The sequence below is a fragment of the Aquarana catesbeiana genome, linkage group LG07, assembly GCF_042186555.1.
Source record: "Aquarana catesbeiana isolate 2022-GZ linkage group LG07, ASM4218655v1, whole genome shotgun sequence".
Classification (NCBI taxonomy): domain Eukaryota; kingdom Metazoa; phylum Chordata; class Amphibia; order Anura; family Ranidae; genus Aquarana; species Aquarana catesbeiana.
Window position 1 is genome coordinate 325,941,424 of NC_133330.1, and position 20,291 is coordinate 325,961,714.

General features: G+C 43.5%; 1 protein-coding gene across 1 annotated transcript in view; it reads right to left on the reverse strand.

Moving 5' to 3' along the window:
• Positions 1–20,291, reverse strand: part of AK4 (adenylate kinase 4) — a 95,832-nt gene that overhangs the window by 37,180 nt on the left and 38,361 nt on the right. Inside the window, exon 3 of the mRNA XM_073593801.1 lies at positions 438–557. Within this exon, the coding sequence (XP_073449902.1) occupies positions 438–557 (120 nt within the window). The remainder of the gene's footprint in view (positions 1–437; positions 558–20,291) is intronic.

Here is a 20,291-nt window from a genome sequence, read left to right on the forward strand (position 1 = left end):
ATGATTGCGCATTTGCTGATTCTGTAGGGATCTAAGTATCTATTATAATGTAGTACTATATTTCCTCTTTGTTGCAGTCATTTAGAATATGCAATGTCCAAGCAATACAACTGTATTCTGCATTTGGCCACAGAAAACGCCACTACGTGTTACTCTGACACCTCACTCAGCATGCATCGTCTGCTAGATGCACTTTGCATATCAATGTGTTCTTTGTAAGAATTGGAATGACGTATCCTCACCCACCAATCAGCATCAGACCTGGCCTGAAACAGAATATAAATACCTGTGGGGAAAACCTCAGTCCTTCAAAAGAACAAATAAATTCATAAACCTGAAAACAAGAATAGACCGAAGAATGGGAGATCTGCATTGAACTCTGTATGTGTATGAGGAATAGACCGACTTCATAGAGGAGGACATATAGTGAGAATTACCATCCAGTAACCAGCTGTGTGTTGTCCTCTTCTCCAGCTCTGACAGCATGACGCGGGTGATGAGGTCATCGGGGACGGGAAGACCCTGCTCGATGTACTGCTTGGCCAACACACCAGCCTCTATGGAGAGAGAAAAAAAACAATGAAATATTCTATCTGTATCTTCTCATATAGACCAGAATATAGAATACCTGATCATCATAATTATCATATATAATGGAGGAGCTTCAGAAATAATTTAAAGCTGAACTCTGGCTGATAGAAATTCACTTTGAGTCTTTAAGAGTGTAATAATGTCATACATTATATATACACACACAGTATCTCACACAAGTGAGTACACCCCTCACATTTCTGTAAATATTTTCTTCTATCTTTTCATGTGACAACACTGAAGAAATGACACTTTTCTACAATGTAAAGTAGTGAGTGTACAGCTTGTATAACAGTGTAAATTTGCTGTCCCCTCAAAATAACTCAACACACTATTTTGTGTGGTCACCATTATTTTCCAGCACTGCCTTAACCCTCTTGGGCATGGAGTTCACCAGAGCTTCACAGGTTGTCACTGGAGTCCTCTTCCACTCCTCCATGATGACATCACAGAGCTGGTGGATGTTGGAGACCTTGTGCTCCTCCACCATTTGAGGATGGCCCACAGATGATCAATAGGGTTTAGGTCTGGAGACATGCTTGGCCAGTCCATCGCCTTTACCCTCAGCTTCTTTAGCAAGGCAGTGGTCGTCTTGGAGGTGTGTTTGGGGTCGTTATGTTGGAATACTGCCCTGCGGCCCAGTCTCTGAAGGGAGGGGATCATGCTCTTCTTCAGTATATCACAGTACATGTTGGCATTCATGGTTCCCTCAATGAACTGTAGCTCCCCAGTGCCGGCAGCACTCATGCAGCCCCAGACCATGACACTCCCACCACCATGCTTGACTGTAGGCAAGACACACTTGTCTTTGTACACCATTACGGTTATTTAAAGCAGACCCTGCAACGTCAGTAAACTGTTTACGCTTAGGAAAAGAATCTAGGAATCAGACAAACCTACATATAGAAACATTTACTGTACTTTCCTTACTTGATTACCTCTGTTCTGCGGGTACTTACTGCCTGCACTACGCTATTTTTTAATTTTTTTTTACTGGTTTCACTTTTCTGTGCGGAAATGTTTATTTAGTTTTCAGAGAATAACGGTCTCAAGTTCGCGCACACTCCGCCATTTTAAAAAAATATCACAGTCAGAGGCCGACTTTTTCCTTGTTCTTTGCCTACCCGCTGATTATTATTATTATTATTATTATACAGGATTTATATAGCGCCAACAGTTTGTGCAGTGCTTTACAACATGGGGGCAGACTGTGCAGTTACAATACAAATCAATACGGAAGGGATCAGAGGTCCCTGCTCATTAGAGCTTACAATCTAGAAGGGAGGGTCAAGTGGAAACAAAAAGGTAATAACTGTGGGGGATGAGCTGATGGAGAAAAATTAAAATACAGTTGTTAGGTGTGGGTAGAATGGATGATGATGATGTCATGCCAGATCTGTGTGGCTTGGTTTATTTATTTTACGAGATCTGGCACAAGTGCAGTCCGCAGTAGGAGGCGGCTTGTTATTTTTCACAAACTGTCCCCGATCACGTACTGTGCATGCGTCATAAAATATGGGGGGGGGGGTCGGTTTTCTTTTGAAAATAACAGGTCGCCCTGATCATGAACTGCGCGTACACGAGATCTTCCTGGAAGGCACTGGTGATGTGGCTATCCCAGCATCCCTTTCACATTTGTGCGACCTGAAAAGTCGCGCGATTTTGCCGCAATTTTTTTGCTGCGACTTTGACGCGATTTTTCCACAACTTGAAGCAATGACTGTGTAATGTTGAGGTCTATGGAGCTCAAGTCGCATCAAAGTAGTGCAGGGACTACTTTGAAGTCGCACAGATATGAATGGTACTCATTGAAAATCTTGGGGTACGACTTGTCCTGCGACTTTGCAGCCCCAAGTCGCAGGTCAAGTCGCACAAGTGTGAAAGAGGCCTTACATCACCTGTGCCCCAGGAAGTACCAGGAAAAATTTGAACTTTTTTATTATTGACTTATTATTTTTTTTATGCATGTGCATTAGAAGAGCCATGTGCCATGCATTTTTGTGTTTTAGGGGTGGGGGTGTCCACTTTAATACAGTGTTATCATCTTAGCGACAGCAACCTGCTGATTGGATATTTAAGGAGCAGCAACACACTAATAAGAAAATGCTCTGCTGTCTCCTCCTGTCAGCATGTTCCATGTTAACCCATGTGCACACTTCCAGGCCTGTTTGGCTGCTAATGCTGCTCTTCCATCTGAGTGCTGCTGTCAGATCTATACCTGAATCTGTCACTGATTCCAGAGCAGGTTCAGCTATACAGTGCCTTGAAAAAGTATTCACCCCCCTTGGCATTTTTCGTGTTTTGTTGCCTCACAACCTGGAATTAACATGGATTGTTTGAGGATTTGCATCATTTCATTTACAGAACATGCCCACAACTTTGAAGATTTTTTTTTTTATTGTGAAGCAAACAACAAATAGGACAAAATAACAGAAAAAGTCAATGTGCATAACTATTCACCCCCCTAAAGTCAATACTTTGTAGAGCCACCTTTTGCGGCTATCACAGCTCCAAGTCTCTTTGGATAAGTCTCTATGAGCTTGCCACATCTTACCACTGGGATTTTTGCCCATTCCTCCTTGCAAAACTGCTCCAGCTCCTTCAAGTTGGATGGTTTGCGCTTGTGAACAGCAATTTTTAAGTCTGACCACAGATTTTCTATTGGATTGAGGTCTGGGCTTTGACTAGGCCATTCCAACACATTTACACATTTCCCCTTAAACCACTCAAGTGTTGCTTTAGCAGTGTGTTTGGGGTCATTGTCCTGCTGGAAGGTGAACCTCTGTCCTAGCCTCAAATCACACACAGAGTGCTACAGGTTTTGCTCAAGAATATCCCTGTATTTAGCACCATCCATCTTTCCCTCAACCCTGACCAGTTTCCCAGTCCCGACTGCTGAAAAACATCCCCACAGCATGATGCTGCCCCCACCATGTTTCACTGTGGGGATGGTGTTCTTTGGGTGATGTGATGTGTTGGGCTTGCACCAGACATAGCGTTTCCTTTGATAGCCAAAAAGTTCAATTTTAGTCTCATCAGACCAGAGCACCTTCCTCCATACATTTTGGGAGTCTCCCACATGCCTTTTCCCAAACTCAAAACTGGCCATTTTGTTTTTTGCTGAAAGTAATGTCTTTCTTCTGGCCACTCTGCCATAAAGCCCAACTCTATGGAGCGTACAGCTTATTGTCGTCCTCTGTACAGATACTCCAGTCTCTGCTGTGGAACTCTGCAGCTCCTCCAGGGTTACCTTAGGTCTCTATACTCCTCTCTGATTAATGTCCTCCTTGCCCGGTCTGTGAGTTTTGATGTGCGGCCGTCTCTTGGCAGGTTTGCTGTTGTGCCATGTTCTTTCCATTTGGTTATGATAGATTTGATGGTGCTCCTAGGGATCATCAAAGATTTGGATATTTGTTTATAACCTAACCCTGACTTGTACTTCTCAACAACATTGTCCCTTACTTGTTTGGAGAGTTCCTTGGTCTTCATGGCAGTGTTTGGTTAGTGGTGCCTCTTGCTTTAGGTGTTGCAGCCTCTGGGGCCTTTCAATAAGGTGTGTATATGTAATGACAGATCATGTGACACTTAGATTGCACACAGGTGGACATCATTTCACTAATTATGGGACTTCTGAAGGTAATTGGTCGCACCAGAGCTTTTTATGGGCTTCATAACAAAGGGGGTGAATACATACGCACATGCCAATTATCATTTTTTTCTTTCTGAAAAATAGTTTTATGTATATATTTGTCTAATTTTACTTCACCAACTTAGACTATTGTGTTCTGATCCATCACATATAATTCAGATTAAAAAAACATTGAACTAAAGGCTGTAATGTAACAAAATAGGTAAAAAGCCAGGGGGGGGGGAATACTTTTGCAAGGCACTGTATATGCCCGTTGTACTGGATCAGAAATACAGGACATGTTTTAGGGATAGATAAATGCATTAAATGGAATTCAGCTTTTCTTTTTATTTCAGTTCCTCAAAGAAACAACGGCCACGTTCTGTCCATGCAGATCTGAGCATTTATTTTCTGCAGTACAAACCATGCAAACGTAAAATATCCTTCCCCTTTTCAAGTCCCAAATCTACTTTTCCTAATTATGTTATAAATGGTCCTAGCATGAAGATACAAGGTTTGCTTATTTCCTATTAACCACTTGACCTCTGGAAGATTTACCCCCCCCCCCCATGACCAGATGATTTTTTGAAATACAGCACTTCATTACTTTAACTGAGCAACAAAAAAAAAGCAACAAAAGCAACAAAAAAAATAAATAAATAAAACATCTTTTTTACTTTCTGATATAAAACACACCCAATAAATAAATAAATAAAAAAAATTAATAAAAAAATCAAATTTCTTCATAAATTTAGGCCAATATGTATTCTGCTACATATTTTTGGTAAAAAAAAAAATCCCAATAAGTGTATATTGATTGGTTTACACAAACGTTATAGCGTCTACAAACTATGGGATATATTTATGGACTTAAAAAAAAAAAAAATGTATACACTAGTAATGGCGGTGATCAGCAACTTATAGCGGAACTGCGATATTGCAGCGACCAGTCAGACACTAACTGATACTGTGGGAACCAGTGGCATTAATACAGTGATTAGTGCTACAAATATGCACTGTCACTATATTAATGACACTGGCTGGGAAGGGGTTAAAACATCTAGGGCGATTAAAGGGTTAACTGTGTGCCTAGCCAGTGTTTATGTGTACTGTGTGAGGTGCTTTTACTAAGCGAAGAGATGGATTTTATTCCCTGCTTTGCAGGGACACTAAATTCATCCCTCCCTCCCTGTCAGAACAGAGATCTGCCTTGTTTACATAGGCAGATCTAGAGTTGTGCTCATAAGTTTACATACCCTGGCAGAATTTGTGATTTCTTGGCCATTTTTCAGAGAATATGAATGAAAACACAAAAACTTTTCTTTCACTCATGGTTAGTATTTGGCTAAAGCCATTTATTATCAATCAACTTCTTTACTCTTTTTTAAATCATAATGACAACAGGAACTACTTAAATGACCCTGATCAAAAGTTTACATACCCTGGTGATTTTGGCCTGATAAAATGCACACAAGTTGACACAAAGGGGTTTGAATGGCTATTAAAGGTAACCATCCTCACCTGTGATCTGTCTGCTTGTAATTAGTGTGTGTATAAAAGGTCAGACCCTTGCACCTTTCATCCAGTGCTGCACTGACGTTTCTGGATTCTGAGTCATGGGGAAAGCAAAAGGATTGGCAAAGGATCTGCGGGGAAAAGGTAGTTGAACTGTATAAAACAGGAAAGAGGTATAAAAAAGATAGGAAGAAAAGAACAGCTGCACACCACAGGAACATTCCAACAATTTTATTCCAAAAATAGCAAATGACAGCCAACAAAGACAGAGAGTCCGAACCCAGGAGGTGACACGTGCGCTTCACACTGACCTCAGTGCTTCTTCAAACCAAAGATATTCAAAGATAGCCAAGGAATTGAGAATGCCAATCAGCAGTGTTCAAACTCTAATCAAGAAGTGGAAAATTAGGGGTTCTGCTGAAACCAAACCACGGTCAGGTAGACCAACTTAAATTTCAGCCATTGCCAGGAAAATTGTTCGGGATGCAAAGAAAAACCCACAAATAACTTCAGGTGAAATACAGGACTCTCTGAAAACATGTGGTGTGGCTGTTTCAAGATGCACAATAAGGAGGCACTTGAAGAAAGATGGGCTGCGTGGTCGAGTCGCCGGAAGAAAACCATTACTACACAAATGCCACAAAGTATCCCGCTTACAATACGCCAAACAGCACAGAGACAAGCCTCAAACCTTCTGGCACAAAGTCATTTGGAGTGATGAGACCAAAATTGAGCTTTTTGGCCACAACCATAAACACTACATTTGGAGAGGAATCAACAAGGCCTATGATGAAAGGTCCACCATTCCTACTGTGAAACACGGAGGTGGATCGCTGATGTTTTGGGGATGTGTGAGATACAAAGGCACAGGAAATTTGGTCAAAATTGATGACAAGATGAATGCAGTATGTTATCAAAAAATACTTGAGGAACATTTGCATTCATCAGCCAGGAAGCTGCGCATGGGACGTACTTGGACATTCCAACATGACAATGATCCAAAACACAAGGACAAGTCCACCTGTCATTGGCTACAGCAGAATAAAGTGAAGGTTCTGGAGTGGCCATCTCAGTCTCCTGACCTCAATATCATTGAGCCACTCTGGGGAGATCTCAAACGTGCCGTTCATGCAAGACAGCCCAAGAATTTACAGGAACTGGAGGCTTTTTGCCAAGAGGAATGGGCAGCTTTACCATCTGAGAAGATAAAGAGCCTCATCCACAAATACCACAAAAGACTTTAAGCTGTCATTGATGTTAAAGGGGGCAATACACAGTATTAAGAACTGGGGTATGTAAACTTTTGATCAGGGTCATTTGAGTAGTTTCTGCTGTCATTATGATTTAAAAAGAGTAAACACAGTTGATTAATAATAAATGGCTTCAGCCAAACACTAACCACGAGAAAAGAAAAGTTTTTGTGTTATTATTCCCAAAGTTGTTCTATCAGGTTGAGGTCAGGACTCTGTGCAGGCCAGTCAAGTTCCTCCACCCCAAACTCGCTCATCCATGTCTTTATGGACCTTGCTTTGTGCTCTGGTCCAAATCATTTGGTGGAGGGGGGATTATGGTGTGGGGGTTGTTTTTCAGGGGTTCGGCTTGGCCCCTTAGTTCAAGTGAAGGGAACGCTTAAGGTGTCAGTATACCAAGACATTTTGGACAATTTCATGCTCCCAACTTTGTGGGAACAGTTTGGGGATGGCCCCTTCCTGTTCCAACATGACTGCGCACCAGTGCACAAACCAAGGTCCATAAAGACATGGATGAGCGAGTTTGGGGTGGAGGAACTTGACTGGCCTGCACAGAGTCCTGACCTCAACTCGATAAAACACCTTTGTGATGAATTCGAGCGGAGTCTGAGAGCCAGGCCTTCTCGTCCAACATCAGTGCCTGACCTCACAAATGCACTTCTGAAAGAATGGTCAAACATTCCCATAGACACACTCCTAAACCTTGTGGACGGCCTTACCAGTTGAGTTGAAGCTGTTATAGCTGCAAAGGGAGGGCCAACTCAATATTGAACCCTACGGACTAAGACGCTGGGATGCCGTTAAAGTTCATGTGCGTGGAAAGGCAGGTGTCCCAATAATTTTGGTAATATAGTGTATATAAGGGCTCATACACAAAAATACAAGCGTATGGGTGTACAGCGTAAAATATGCCAGTATTTGACGCACCCAGGAGCCCCAGCTGGTGCACAGTTCTTCTTATAGGACTGTATAGAAAGAATATGCTGAATGCGGATATACCCTTTAAACACCAGTACTTTGGTTTACATAGTCGGGAATATGGGCTTAATTTCCTGAGTGCGAAACATACAGGAAATGACGCCCATATGGGCTTGTATATGAAAGTAACAGCATTTACATGCATTACCCTGCATTCTGTCACTGCCATATTATAGGTAGAATTATGCATTACTTGGGGCTCCCGGGTGCCGCAATTACAGGTGTATTTTATGCTGTACGCCTATATTTAGGCCGGTATGCCTGTATTTATGCCCATGCTGTTTTTATGAGCCCTAAAGCTAAAACTGCTTTTTACTGGTGAGTAATTTAGTAATTGCTCAGTAACCATGACATATAAAATCAAAACACCACAATATCCAAGTCCAATTTTAATGATGAATTAGAATAAACTTAGTTTGCGATGCGTTTCGGGCCTCCACCCACTTCATCAGGATGCAAAAAAATTGAAAACATGATATTATTGAATAACGCCGAGAGAGAATGCTGTACAAACTCATTAAAATAACATCCAACTATAGATTGATTTGAGTCCACATACATTGTTACATTCTTAGTTTTTTCTAAGCCCTGAAGAAAGAGGACCAGCCCCCTGAAACATGTTGGCTTTACAAACAATGGGGGGAACTACAACTACGGCTTGTAGTTCTCAATGACCTGTGAGGGCGCTGGCGAATGCTCTTGGAAGTTCATTGATTTTTTTGTTCATTGATTTTTTTTCCAGATATTCAGTAAGGCCCCATTCATACCTCAGCGTTTTGTAGCTTGAAGCTCCAAAATGCTAGGAGGAGAAAAAAAAAAAACAATGATTCTCTATGGAGTTGGGTCACATCTCCACCCCAAGTCGCCTGAAGCTCAAAAACGTTCTGGAGCTTTTTTTTGTAGCTCAAATCAGGCAGATTTGAGCGTTTTTGACATGTTTTTATTTCCATAGAAATTAATAGAAATGCTCCACTTGTGTGTTTTTGTGCGCGTTCGCGCGTTTTGTCACGCGTATTTGCACGATTTTCTGCTCAAATGAAAAAATTAGAAAAATAAAATAGTAATAATATATGAATAAATAAATGTGACAAATACAGAAATAACAAAAATCATCATGAATAATAAATAAAATAAATTAATAATATGTAATACATAAATAATAATTAACTCCTAACCTTAAAAAAAATACAGAAATTATTATTATTATTATTATTAATAATAAAAAATATATATTACATAAACACCCAACCCCCAAAAAAATAAATAAAAATGTACTATTAATAATAATGTATTTATTTTGTGTTAGGGTTAGGTTAAAGGGTTGAGGTTTAAGTTAGGGGTTAATTATTTATTTATGTATTATTACTTAGTATTCATTTATTGAATTTATTTATTATTATGTATGATTATTTTTATTTGTGTATTTATTTATTCTGATTATTATTATTCCTATTATTATCATTCCTATTATTATTGTTATTATTAGCAGTAGTAGTAATAGTAAAATTTAACACACTAACAAAAAAAAAATCTAAATATTATATAACCCTAACCCCTAATCCTAATCCGCAACCTAACCTTAACTCTAACCCCTTACCCCAAGGAAAAAAAAATAAAAAAAAATGAATAAGAATAATGAAAAAAAGAAATAAAAACGAATAAATCTAAAAAAAACTGAAATGCCTAGCAACAAATGAGGCAACAGGTGATAGTTTTCTCTATTGGCTAATAAAAACGGCAAAGCTCAAAAACGCTGTATAAAAATGCGCAAGTTGCGCAAAAAAAAAAATGGCCAAAATCGCACATAAAGCCCCACGAAAAAAAACACCAGAAAAACGCTCAGGTGTGAATGCAGCCTAACTGTCTGCCCATATGAGGTACGGGCAGGCAGCTACACTAACAGCATACAGGACCCAGAGATTGCACCCCAGGATCCGCTGATTACAGGTACAATGCTTTGCAGGCTCTGAATAAAAAAAATAAATGCATATTATTTTTACCTGCAAAAAGATGTGCATTTATTTTATTTTTTTTACAAAGGTGAACTTATCCTTTTAAATCTACTAACAAGAATCAAAATACTATGAACACACTGATCAATCAAAAAGCAATTTTTATCATAGAAAAAAAAAAAAGAATGATCGCTCCTGATGGAGATTTAAATCAAATTCTAATATTATTTTTTGGTTGCACTCAGGAACATTTCTATGATCAGTCATTCGTTTATCGAGTGTGCTTAGCATAAGGAATAGACAGTGATGTTATTGTAGATCCGTCCCCCTGCTATTGCAGGAATGGCTCTCTCTCCATTCCATCTATACTGAATATCTTATCTTTCACTTATACAATCAAGAAATAACACTGCAAGTCAATACAAGCCAAGAGTGAGCACAATCCAGAATCACCGCACCCAAGATTCGAGTAGAAGATTTACATAACACTAAACTAAACCACCTTGAAGAGGACCTGTCCTGTGGAAGCTGTGCCCAAAAAACTCAAGCAGTGGAGAAAGGACTTTTCCCCAGTATTGCCTGTGGTCTCCCTGAAGCTGATCTTTTCTCCATTACTGACTTACCATGACCTCTACCCGCCGATGACTAGCTAGTGATCTGATGGCAGGTCAGTTAATGATGAAGAAGCAGCAGAAGAGGTGGATGAAGCACAGATCCAAGGAATGGATGAAGCAAAAGCAGAGAGATCCTTGAACTGCAGATTCTCAGGTACGGCTTCCTCTCCAGCAAGGAGAACATTCACACCCCATTCACACCTCAGCGTTTTGTAGCTTGAAGCTTCAAAAAGAGAGATCCTTGCACTGCAGGCTCTCAGGTACGGCTTCCTCTCCAGCAAGGAGAACAATGAGCAGCTTAGCGATTATCACCAAAACTTCTAACACAAGCAGACAGTGACAACAATTCATTAGCTCAGGCATCACCAATTGGCAGACCGTGATCCGGACCCGGAGCTAGTGACCGTCCTATTCGGACCGCTAGCCAGCCAGACCCCAGCATAGTCCCCCCTCCTCTGCAATAATTGGTTGTTAGAACCGCTGACATCATAATAACCAATGACACCACATGTGTGGCCCGCCTCAGCATCAGAGAACGGAAGTGGAACCTTCATCCAGACCTGCAGGCTATTCTGCCTCCACGCTCCCATCTTATGCCTGCCTGGCGCTGAAAGATATGGGGGCACTCTGATGGGGACACCAGTTGTAAAGGGGCACACTGGTAGGGGCACTCTGATGGGGACACCTGAGGTAAGAAGGCAAACCCGAAATAAGGGGGCACACCGGTAGGGGCACTCTGATGGGCACACCCGAAATAAGGGGGCACACTGGTGGGGGCGCTTTGATGGGCACAACCGAAATAAGGGGGCACACTGGTGGGGGCACTCTGATGGGCACACCCAAAATAAGGGGGCACACTGGTGGGGGCACTCTGGTGGGGACACCCGAAATAAGGGGGCACTCGATGTAAGGGGGCACTGTGATAGGGATACCCGATGTGAGGGGGTACTCTGATGGGGACACCCGATGTAAGGGGGCACTCTGATGGGGACACCTGTTGTAAGGGGGCAATCTGATGGGGACACCCGATGTAAGGGGGCACTCTGATGGGGACACCCGATGTAAGGGGGCACTCTGATGGGGACACCCGATGTAAGGGGGCACTCTGATGGGGACACCCGATGTAAGGGGGCACTCTGATGGGGACACCCGATGTAAGGGGGCACTCTGATGGGGACACCCGATGTAAGGGGGCACTCTGATGGGGACACTCGATGTAAGGGGGCGCTCTGATGGGGACACTCGATGTAAGGGGGCGCTCTGATGGGGACACCCGATGTAAGGGGGCGCTCTGATGGGGACACCCGATGTAAGGGGGCACTCTGATGGGGACACCCGATGTAAGGGGGCACTCTGATGGGGACACCCGATGTAAGGGGGCACTCTGATGGGGACACCCGATGTAAGGGGGCACTCTGATGGGGACACCCGATGTAAGGGGGCACTCTGATGGGGGATACCTGATGTAAGGGGGCACTCTGATGGGGGACACCCGATGTAAGGGGGCACTCTGATGGGGGATACCTGATGTAAGGGGGCACTCTGATGGGGGACACCTGATGTAAGGGGGCACTCTGATGGGGACACCGATGTAAGGGGGCACTCTGATGGGGACACCCGATGTAAGGGGGCACTCTGATGGGGACACCCGATGTAAGGGGGCACTCTGATGGGGGACACCCGATGTAAGGGGGCACTCTGATGGGGGATACCTGATGTAAGGGGGCACTCTGATGGGGGACACCCGATGTAAGGGGGCACTCTGATGGGGGATACCCGATGTAAGGGGGCACTCTGATGGGGGACACCCGATGTAAGGGGGCACTCTGATGGGGGATACCTGATGTAAGGGGGCACTCTGATGGGGGACACCCGATGTAAGGGGGCACTCTGATGGGGGATACCTGATGTAAGGGGGCACTCTGATGGGGGACACCCGATGTAAGGGGGCACTCTGATGGGGGATACCTGATGTAAGGGGGCACTCTAATGGGGGACACCTGATGTAAGGGGGCACTCTGATGGGGACACCCGATGTAAGGGGGCACTCTGATGGGGACACCCGATGTAAGGGGGCACTCTGATGGGGACACCCGATGTAAGGGGGCACTCTGATGGGGGATACCTGATGTAAGGGGGCACTCTGATGGGGGACACCCGATGTAAGGGGGCACTCTGATGGGGGACACCTGATGTAAGGGGGCACTCTGATGGGGGACACTCGATGTAAGGGGGCACTCTGATGGGGGACACCTGATGTAAGGGGGCACTCTGATGGGGGACACTCGATGTAAGGGGGCACTCTGATGGGGGACACCTGATGTAAGGGGGCACACCAAAGATTGACAATAATTATTGTTTAAATGGTGAGAAAATTATACATTGATTATTTTCTAATTGGATTACATATATACAAGGATCTGACTCGTAGCACAAACATGAGAGACGGAGCTCTGATGGCAGAAATTCTTACTAACCCGGACCTCCTTGAATTATAATTCAATACCTCTGCCTTCGATGGTCTTATACTGCAGATATACAGGAAAGAGGATACAGAACAGGAGTGCCTGGGCACAGGAAATTCAATAAGAAATTCAAACAAAAGGTCAGGACATGGCTCAGAAACTATTGTCATCTCTGGATGTTCCCTATAAGATAGTAAATCTTCACTTTTTTCAGGCTTACATTTAAGACCCCATACACACTATTAGATTTTCTGCAGATTTTTGTCTTCGGATTTACCAAAACCATATAATATGGAGGTCAAACCTTAAGAGTTTCAATTTGTATGCAATCAGGCATCAAGCAGGCCCTCGCACTACATGGTTTTGGTAAATATGAAGACAAAAATCTGCAGAAAAATGAATAGTGTGTATGGGGTCTTATGCCGCGTACACACGAGCGGACTTTTTCGACCGGACGGGTCAGACGGACTATCTGACGGACTTCCAACGGACTTTCCCAATGAACGGACTTGGCTACACACGTCCGACGGATTCGTACGTGATGACGGACTAGAATAAGGAAGTTGATAGCCAGTAGCCAATAGCTGCCCTAGCGTCGGTTTTCGTCCGTCGGACTAGCATACAGGCGAGCGGACTTTTCGATAGGAACTGGGTCCGGTGGAGTTCCGACGTAAAGATTTGAAACAGGTTCCAAATCTAAAGTCCGTCAGATTTTTGACCGAAAAAGTCAGCTGCAGGTCCGATGAAGCCCACACACGGTTGGAATTGTTCGCCGGACTCGGTCCATCGGACCAGTACGGTCGAAAAGTCCGCTCGCGTGTATGCGCATTTGACATGTGCACTGCCGAAAAATTTGTTCATTTTCATTTCATTCAGGTTTTTTTTTTTTCGTTTTTAGGGTCATTCGTTGTGATCGAAACTTGTAAATTTGTAAGAATTTGTAAATTTAAAATCTGTAAATTCGAAAAAATAACTAACTAACAATAACTAACTATTAAATTATAGGTATTGGAATTTCCTTTCAAATTCGGCTGTTAGTGAAAAAATGTATCCGAAGTTACGAATTATCCGAAATAACGAATGTCGCATCTAAACAAATGAAACGGAACTAATTAGTAATAAACATTTTTATTGTTATTTATTATTATTATTATTATTAATTTGTTATGTTCCTTTAGTTTAGATATTGTATTCGTTATTTTCAGATAATTCACAACTTTGGATAAATTCATATTCGTTACGTTCAGCCAAATTCGAAAGGAAATTCCAATACCTATAATTTAGTAGTTGGTAATAGTTATTATTTCAGATTTTCAAACTTTTGGATTTTTGTTTATTTTCAGATTTTAGCATTTCCGAATTTTTGGATTTTCGAATTTTCGGATTCTGAAAATTCCGAAATTGGTAAATTCAGAATTTTCGAATTCCCGGGTTTTCATTCATTGGCCCGCAGGTCCGGATAGCAGGCACGCGTGCCCGCTGCAAGCTCTGTGAGTCCGACCGCGGGTCCCGCGGATTCGATGTCCGCGGGGATACACGCGATCGTCTTACGGAGAGGAAGAATGGGGAAATGCTGATGTAAACAAGCATTTCCCCGTTTTTGAATCAGAAAAGGGCTGGCGACTCGGATGCTCTTGAATAAAAGTCCTTTATTGAGTTACATGGGTACACGGGTACAGGCTACGCTGACGCGTTTCGGCTAAGAAGCCTTCATCAAAGCAATTCCCCGTTCTGCCTAGTGACAGGACACTGATCACCGCTCCCTGTAATCGGAAGCGGTGATCAGTGTCATGTCACACATAGCCCCTCCCCCCCACAGTTAGAATCACTCCCTAGGACACACTTAACCTCTACAGCGCCCCCCACTGTTAACCCCTTCACTGCCAGTCACATTTACACATTAATCAGTGCATTTTTAATCGCACTTATCGCTGTATAAATGTCAATGGTCCCAAAATAGCGCCAAAAGTGTCCGCCATAATGTTGCAGTGATTACTAGTAAAAAAAAATTATTAATAAAAACATAATAAAACTATCCCCTATTTTGTAGATGCTATAACTTTTGTGCAAACCAATCAATAAACGCTTATTGCAATTTTTTCTTTACCAAAAATATGTAGAAGAATACGTATTGGTCTAAACTGGGGGAAAAAAAATGTTTTATATATTTTTTGGGGATCTTTATTATAGCAAAAAGTAAAAAATATTGTTTTTTTTTTTTTTTTTCAAAATTGTCGCTGTTTTTTTGTTTATAGCGCAAAAAATAAAAACCGCAGAGGTGATCAAATACCACCAAAAGAAAGCTCTATTTGTGGGGAAACGTTGCACGACCGCGCAATTGTCAGTTAAAGCGACGCAGTGCCGAATCGCAAAAAAATGCTCTGGTCATTAAGGGGGTAAAATCTTCCGGGGCTGAAGCAGTTAAGATAACCTGTACTGGGAGAAACACGGAAGCTGTTCTGAAAATCCAGAGTGAATGGAATGACCAGTTCAGTCTCAGAACGCTTTAGGCGTAAAAATCCAAAAGGAAAACTTTTCTGACATGCTTGTCACCGGCACCAACCCGCCCTCATCAGTTACAACACATCATCTTTGACAACTACAATGACGTCTTTAGGGGTTTTATTGTAAATATATATGAATGTCACCAACCTAAATTCTTCCTGTGCTTTGCTCATTTATGACAAGGGAACGGTTGTATTTTATTTGTGTGCCTTCCAAGTAGTTTACACTTCCCTTCCTGTTGCTCCATCACTGCTGTGTGCAGCTGCAGGAAGTTAAAGTACTAAAGCAAAACTTTTTTTCTTTCTTTAGTTTTGGATTGGAGTGGAGAGGAATCAGGGCACCTGTCAGGTTTTTATTGCCCTTTCTGCTTGTGCTCACACTTATGCGATCCGGGAAATGCATCGCATTGCAATCGCACGGCTTCCATGCGATCTGCTTCCACATGTGATTTGCACAGGAATCGCACCGCATTCCTGTGCACGTGATATACGATGTCTGTGCGGTGCAATTGCAGCTATACCATTTTGTATGGCTGCAAATTGCATCCACATCAAAATGGAGCAGGAACCCCCCCCCCCCACACACACACACACACACACACCTAAATCCCATGCAATGTGACCCATGCTGCATTTTGCGATCTGTTTCTGGGTGTCGTTAAGATCACCCATGTGATGCGATTCAGCTGCGGGGGGGGGGGGGGATCCTGCACCATTTTGATGTGGATGCGATTGCAGCCATACAAAATGTATAGCTGCAATCGCACCGCACAGACATTGCATATCATGAATATACAAAAAAGGGGGTGGATTGGCGCTACCTAATAACTAAGAGACTGATATTGGGATATAGGGCTCTTAGTTATTAGGTAGCGCCAATCAACCCCCTTTTTTGTTTATTCACCAATTTTCCAGAGCCCCCTTAGGGGAGGCAGCAACCTTTTTCTATTATCCTAAGCGCGGTCCTTCTTTACCTTTATACATCGCATATCATGTGCACAGGAATGTGGTGCGATTCCTGTGCAAATCACATGCGGTGCGATTCCTGGGCAGATCAGATGCGGTGCGATTCCTGGGCAGATCACATGCGGTGCGATTCCTGGGCAGATCACATGCGGTGCGATTCCTGGGCAGATCAGATGCGGTGCGATTCCTGGGCAGATCACATACAGTGCAATTCCTGTGCAGATCACATGCGGTGCGATTCCTGGGCAGATCACATACGGTGCAATTCCTGGGCAGATCACATGCGGTGCAATTCCTGGGCAGATCACATGCGGCGCAATTCCTGAGCAGATCACATGAGGTGTGATTCCTGGGCAGATCACATGCGGTGCGATTCCTGCGCAGATCACATGCGGTGCGATTCCTGCGCAGATCACATGCGGTGCAATTCCTGAGCAGAACACATGAGGTGTGATTCCTGGGCAGATCACATGCGGTGCGATTCCTGGGCAGATCACATGCGGTGCGATTCCTGGGCAGATCACATGCGGTGCAATTCCTGGGCAGATCACATGAGGTGTGATTCCTGTGCAAATCACATGCAGTGCGAGTCCTGTGCAAATCACATGAGGTGCGATTCCTGTGCAAATCACATGCAGTGCAATTCCTGTGCAAATCACATGCCGTGCAATTCCTGTGCAAATCACATGCCGTGCAATTACTGTGCAGACCACATGCGTGCGAGTCCTGTGCAAATCACATGAGGTGCGATTCCTGTGCAGACCACATGCGGTGCAATTCCTGTGCAGACCACATGCGGTGCAATTCCTGTGCAGACCACATGTGGTGCAATTCCTGTGCAAATCACATGCGGTGCAATTCCTGTGCAGACCACATGTGGTGCAATTCCTGTGCAGACCACATGTGGTGCGATTCCTGTGCAAATCACATGCCGTGCCTACATTGCACAAATTTGAATCCAGGCGTAGGGAGATTCACCCTCTCTATTCATCTACCATTATCATTGAAATTAAAAGTAAAAGCAAATGTCAAATTTTGGGTTGTCCCCAGAAAAGTGATATAAGGGAAATTTCCCAATGGGGACACTAGTTCTGTGACCTGGGGGACCCCTAGAGATTTCCGTAATTTGTAGGGATTTCTCCCCACTTCCTGCTTTGTCTATGGGACAGGAAGTAAAGGGAAATCTCCCCAATGAGACACAGAGGGCAAAAAATAAGCCGACAGGGGTTATGACCTTCCCTTAGGCTGGGTTCACATAAGTGCAAATTGGATAAGGGTTCCCCCGCAATTCGCATGAGAGGCAAGTGTGCCTGGCGCGCAATAAAGCGGGTTCACACATGTCCGGGGCGGCCGCGGTCCGCATTACAAAAGGGTCCTGTGCATCTTTGGGTCCGATCCAGGTACGGATTCAGCCAAAAATTCGGAGCTGAATCGCGCCTGAACCGGTGAACAGAAATGCCCCGGACCCCCATGCTGGGAACCATGGCCGCACATATGTGAACCCTCCCTTGCTCTATATAAAATGAAATAAAAAAAAAAAAAAGTTTTGCCTATAGTTCTACTTTAAAGCTGAAGTTTATTTTTTTAACAGGTAAAGCTGAAGTTGAATTAGCTTTTTTTTTTTCTTTTTTGCCTTCTCTGGTTCTTTCTCCCCTCCTCCCTCATCAATAAGCTAATGATATTTAATATTAAACCTTTCCGTTTTCATTGGATACTTCATTTTGAACCCAGTGATGTCATCACTGGGTCTCTGTGCTCCTCTATACAAAGCAGGTATTGGCTGGTGGGAGGGGCCAGCAGGGGGCTGTACATATCTTCCAGAAAAAAAAAATCACAGCCCCCCCCCCCCCCTCCCCCTCCATACTCCTTTCAAGAGCCCTCAGCCCTGATGCCAGCAGTGGGCCAACACTTGGGTGTGGGGTTATGCATAAATCAAAATGCCTCGCTGGGCGGTAGAGCTGCACGATTCTGGCCAAAATGAGAATCACAATTTTGTTTTGCTTAAAATAAAGATCACGATTCTCTCAGGATTTCAGGATTCTCGCGGTGTAAAATCTTACAAAATCACATCATACAAAAAAATTGGGCTAACTTTACTGGTTAGTTGTTTTTTTTTTTTTTTTCCAAAAAAATTGCATTTGAAAGACCGCTGCACAAATACCGTGTGACATAAAATATTGCAACAACCACCATTTTATTCTCTAGGGTCTCTACTAAAACAAATATATATAATGTTTGGGGGTTCTAAGTAATTTTCTAGCAAAAAAAAATGATTTTAACTTGAAACCAACAAATGTCAGAAAAAGGTTTAGTGTTTAAGTGGTTAAACTTCCCTCATTTACACACCAAAGTGTATTCCTTTGACAAATTGTTACAATGTTTAGACTAATGCTGCGCAGGGCCTTCTTAAGAGTATTATAGGCCCCCGGGCAATACAGCGCTCTAGGGCCCTGTCTACACAATCACGCACGAGAATAAAAATGCAAATTATCAATAAGGCTATATTTATTGGTACTTCCAACAAAATCAGTGTTTAAACATTAACACAACATTTGGACAATATAACATGAGTTTGATGGGCACAGTGGCTGCACTTGTTGGGCACAGTGGCAGCTTTTGATAGGCACAGTGCCAGCTTTGATGGGCACAGTGCCAGCTGGGGCGGCCGCAGCCTCTGACTGACGTCACTGGTTGCTAGCTAGACGCTGGGCGGCCAGCGATTCCAGCAAGTGCAATCAGTCAAATTAAGCAGCAGATTGCAGGCAATCCAGGGCCCTCCAGGCAAGTGGGGCCCCTGGGCAACTGCCCAGCGTGCCCAGTGGAAAAAACAGGCCCTGATGCCGCGTACACACGACCGTTTTTTTTACTGTCGGAATAAACTCTGAAGGTTTCTCTGACAGAATTTCATTCAAGCGGTCTTGCCTACACGGTCAACCCAAAGTCCGACCGTCCAGAACGCGGTGACGTACAACACGTACGACGGGACTAGAAAAAGGAAGTTCAATAGCCAGTAGCCAATAGCTTCCATCTCGTACTTGCTTCAGAGCATGCGTCGTTTTTGGTCCGTCGGAACAGCATACAGACGATCGTTTTTCCCGATAGGAATTGGTTCCGTCGGAAATATTTAGAACATGTTCTATTTCTAGGTCCGTCAGAATTTTCGAAAAAAGAAGTCCGATGAGGCACACACACGATCGGAATAGACGATGAAAAGCTTCCGTCTGACTTTTTCTGTCGAACATTCCGCTCGTGTGTACACGGCTTTAGTTCCACTTCTAAAGAATGTTGTGATTCTTGGCAGACTGCCAGTTTTTTTTTTTTTTCTTTCTTTTGATGGCTGCCGGCTTCAGCAGAGCAGAGAGAATTCTCTGCATAGAATAGAAAATACTTTTGTCAAGATCGCAACGGGAAAAAAAAATTGCGATAAAGATTCTTAACGATTAATCGCGCAGCTCTAATGGGTGGATGTCATTCCGGAGGGGTGGGTGTTTCTCCATGACTAAAAGAACTGAATTCAAATGAATGAAAGGGGCAGTAAAGAGACAGGAAGGGGCTAGAACAGGGGTCTCTAAACCAGCGGGAGTAGGAAATGCCCTGTCGTGGATGGGAGTAAACAATGCCATAGGCTTGGCCGTCAGTGGCAGTAAATAAATTGCATCATTGGTGTCAGTGGGAGGAATGGTACCCCATCATCGTTGTCAGTGGGAGGAATGGTACCCCATCATTGGTGTCAGTGGGAGGAATGGTACCCCATCACTGGTGTCAGTGGGAGGAATGGTACCCCATCACTGGTGTCAGTGGGAGGAATGGTACCCCATCACTGGTGTC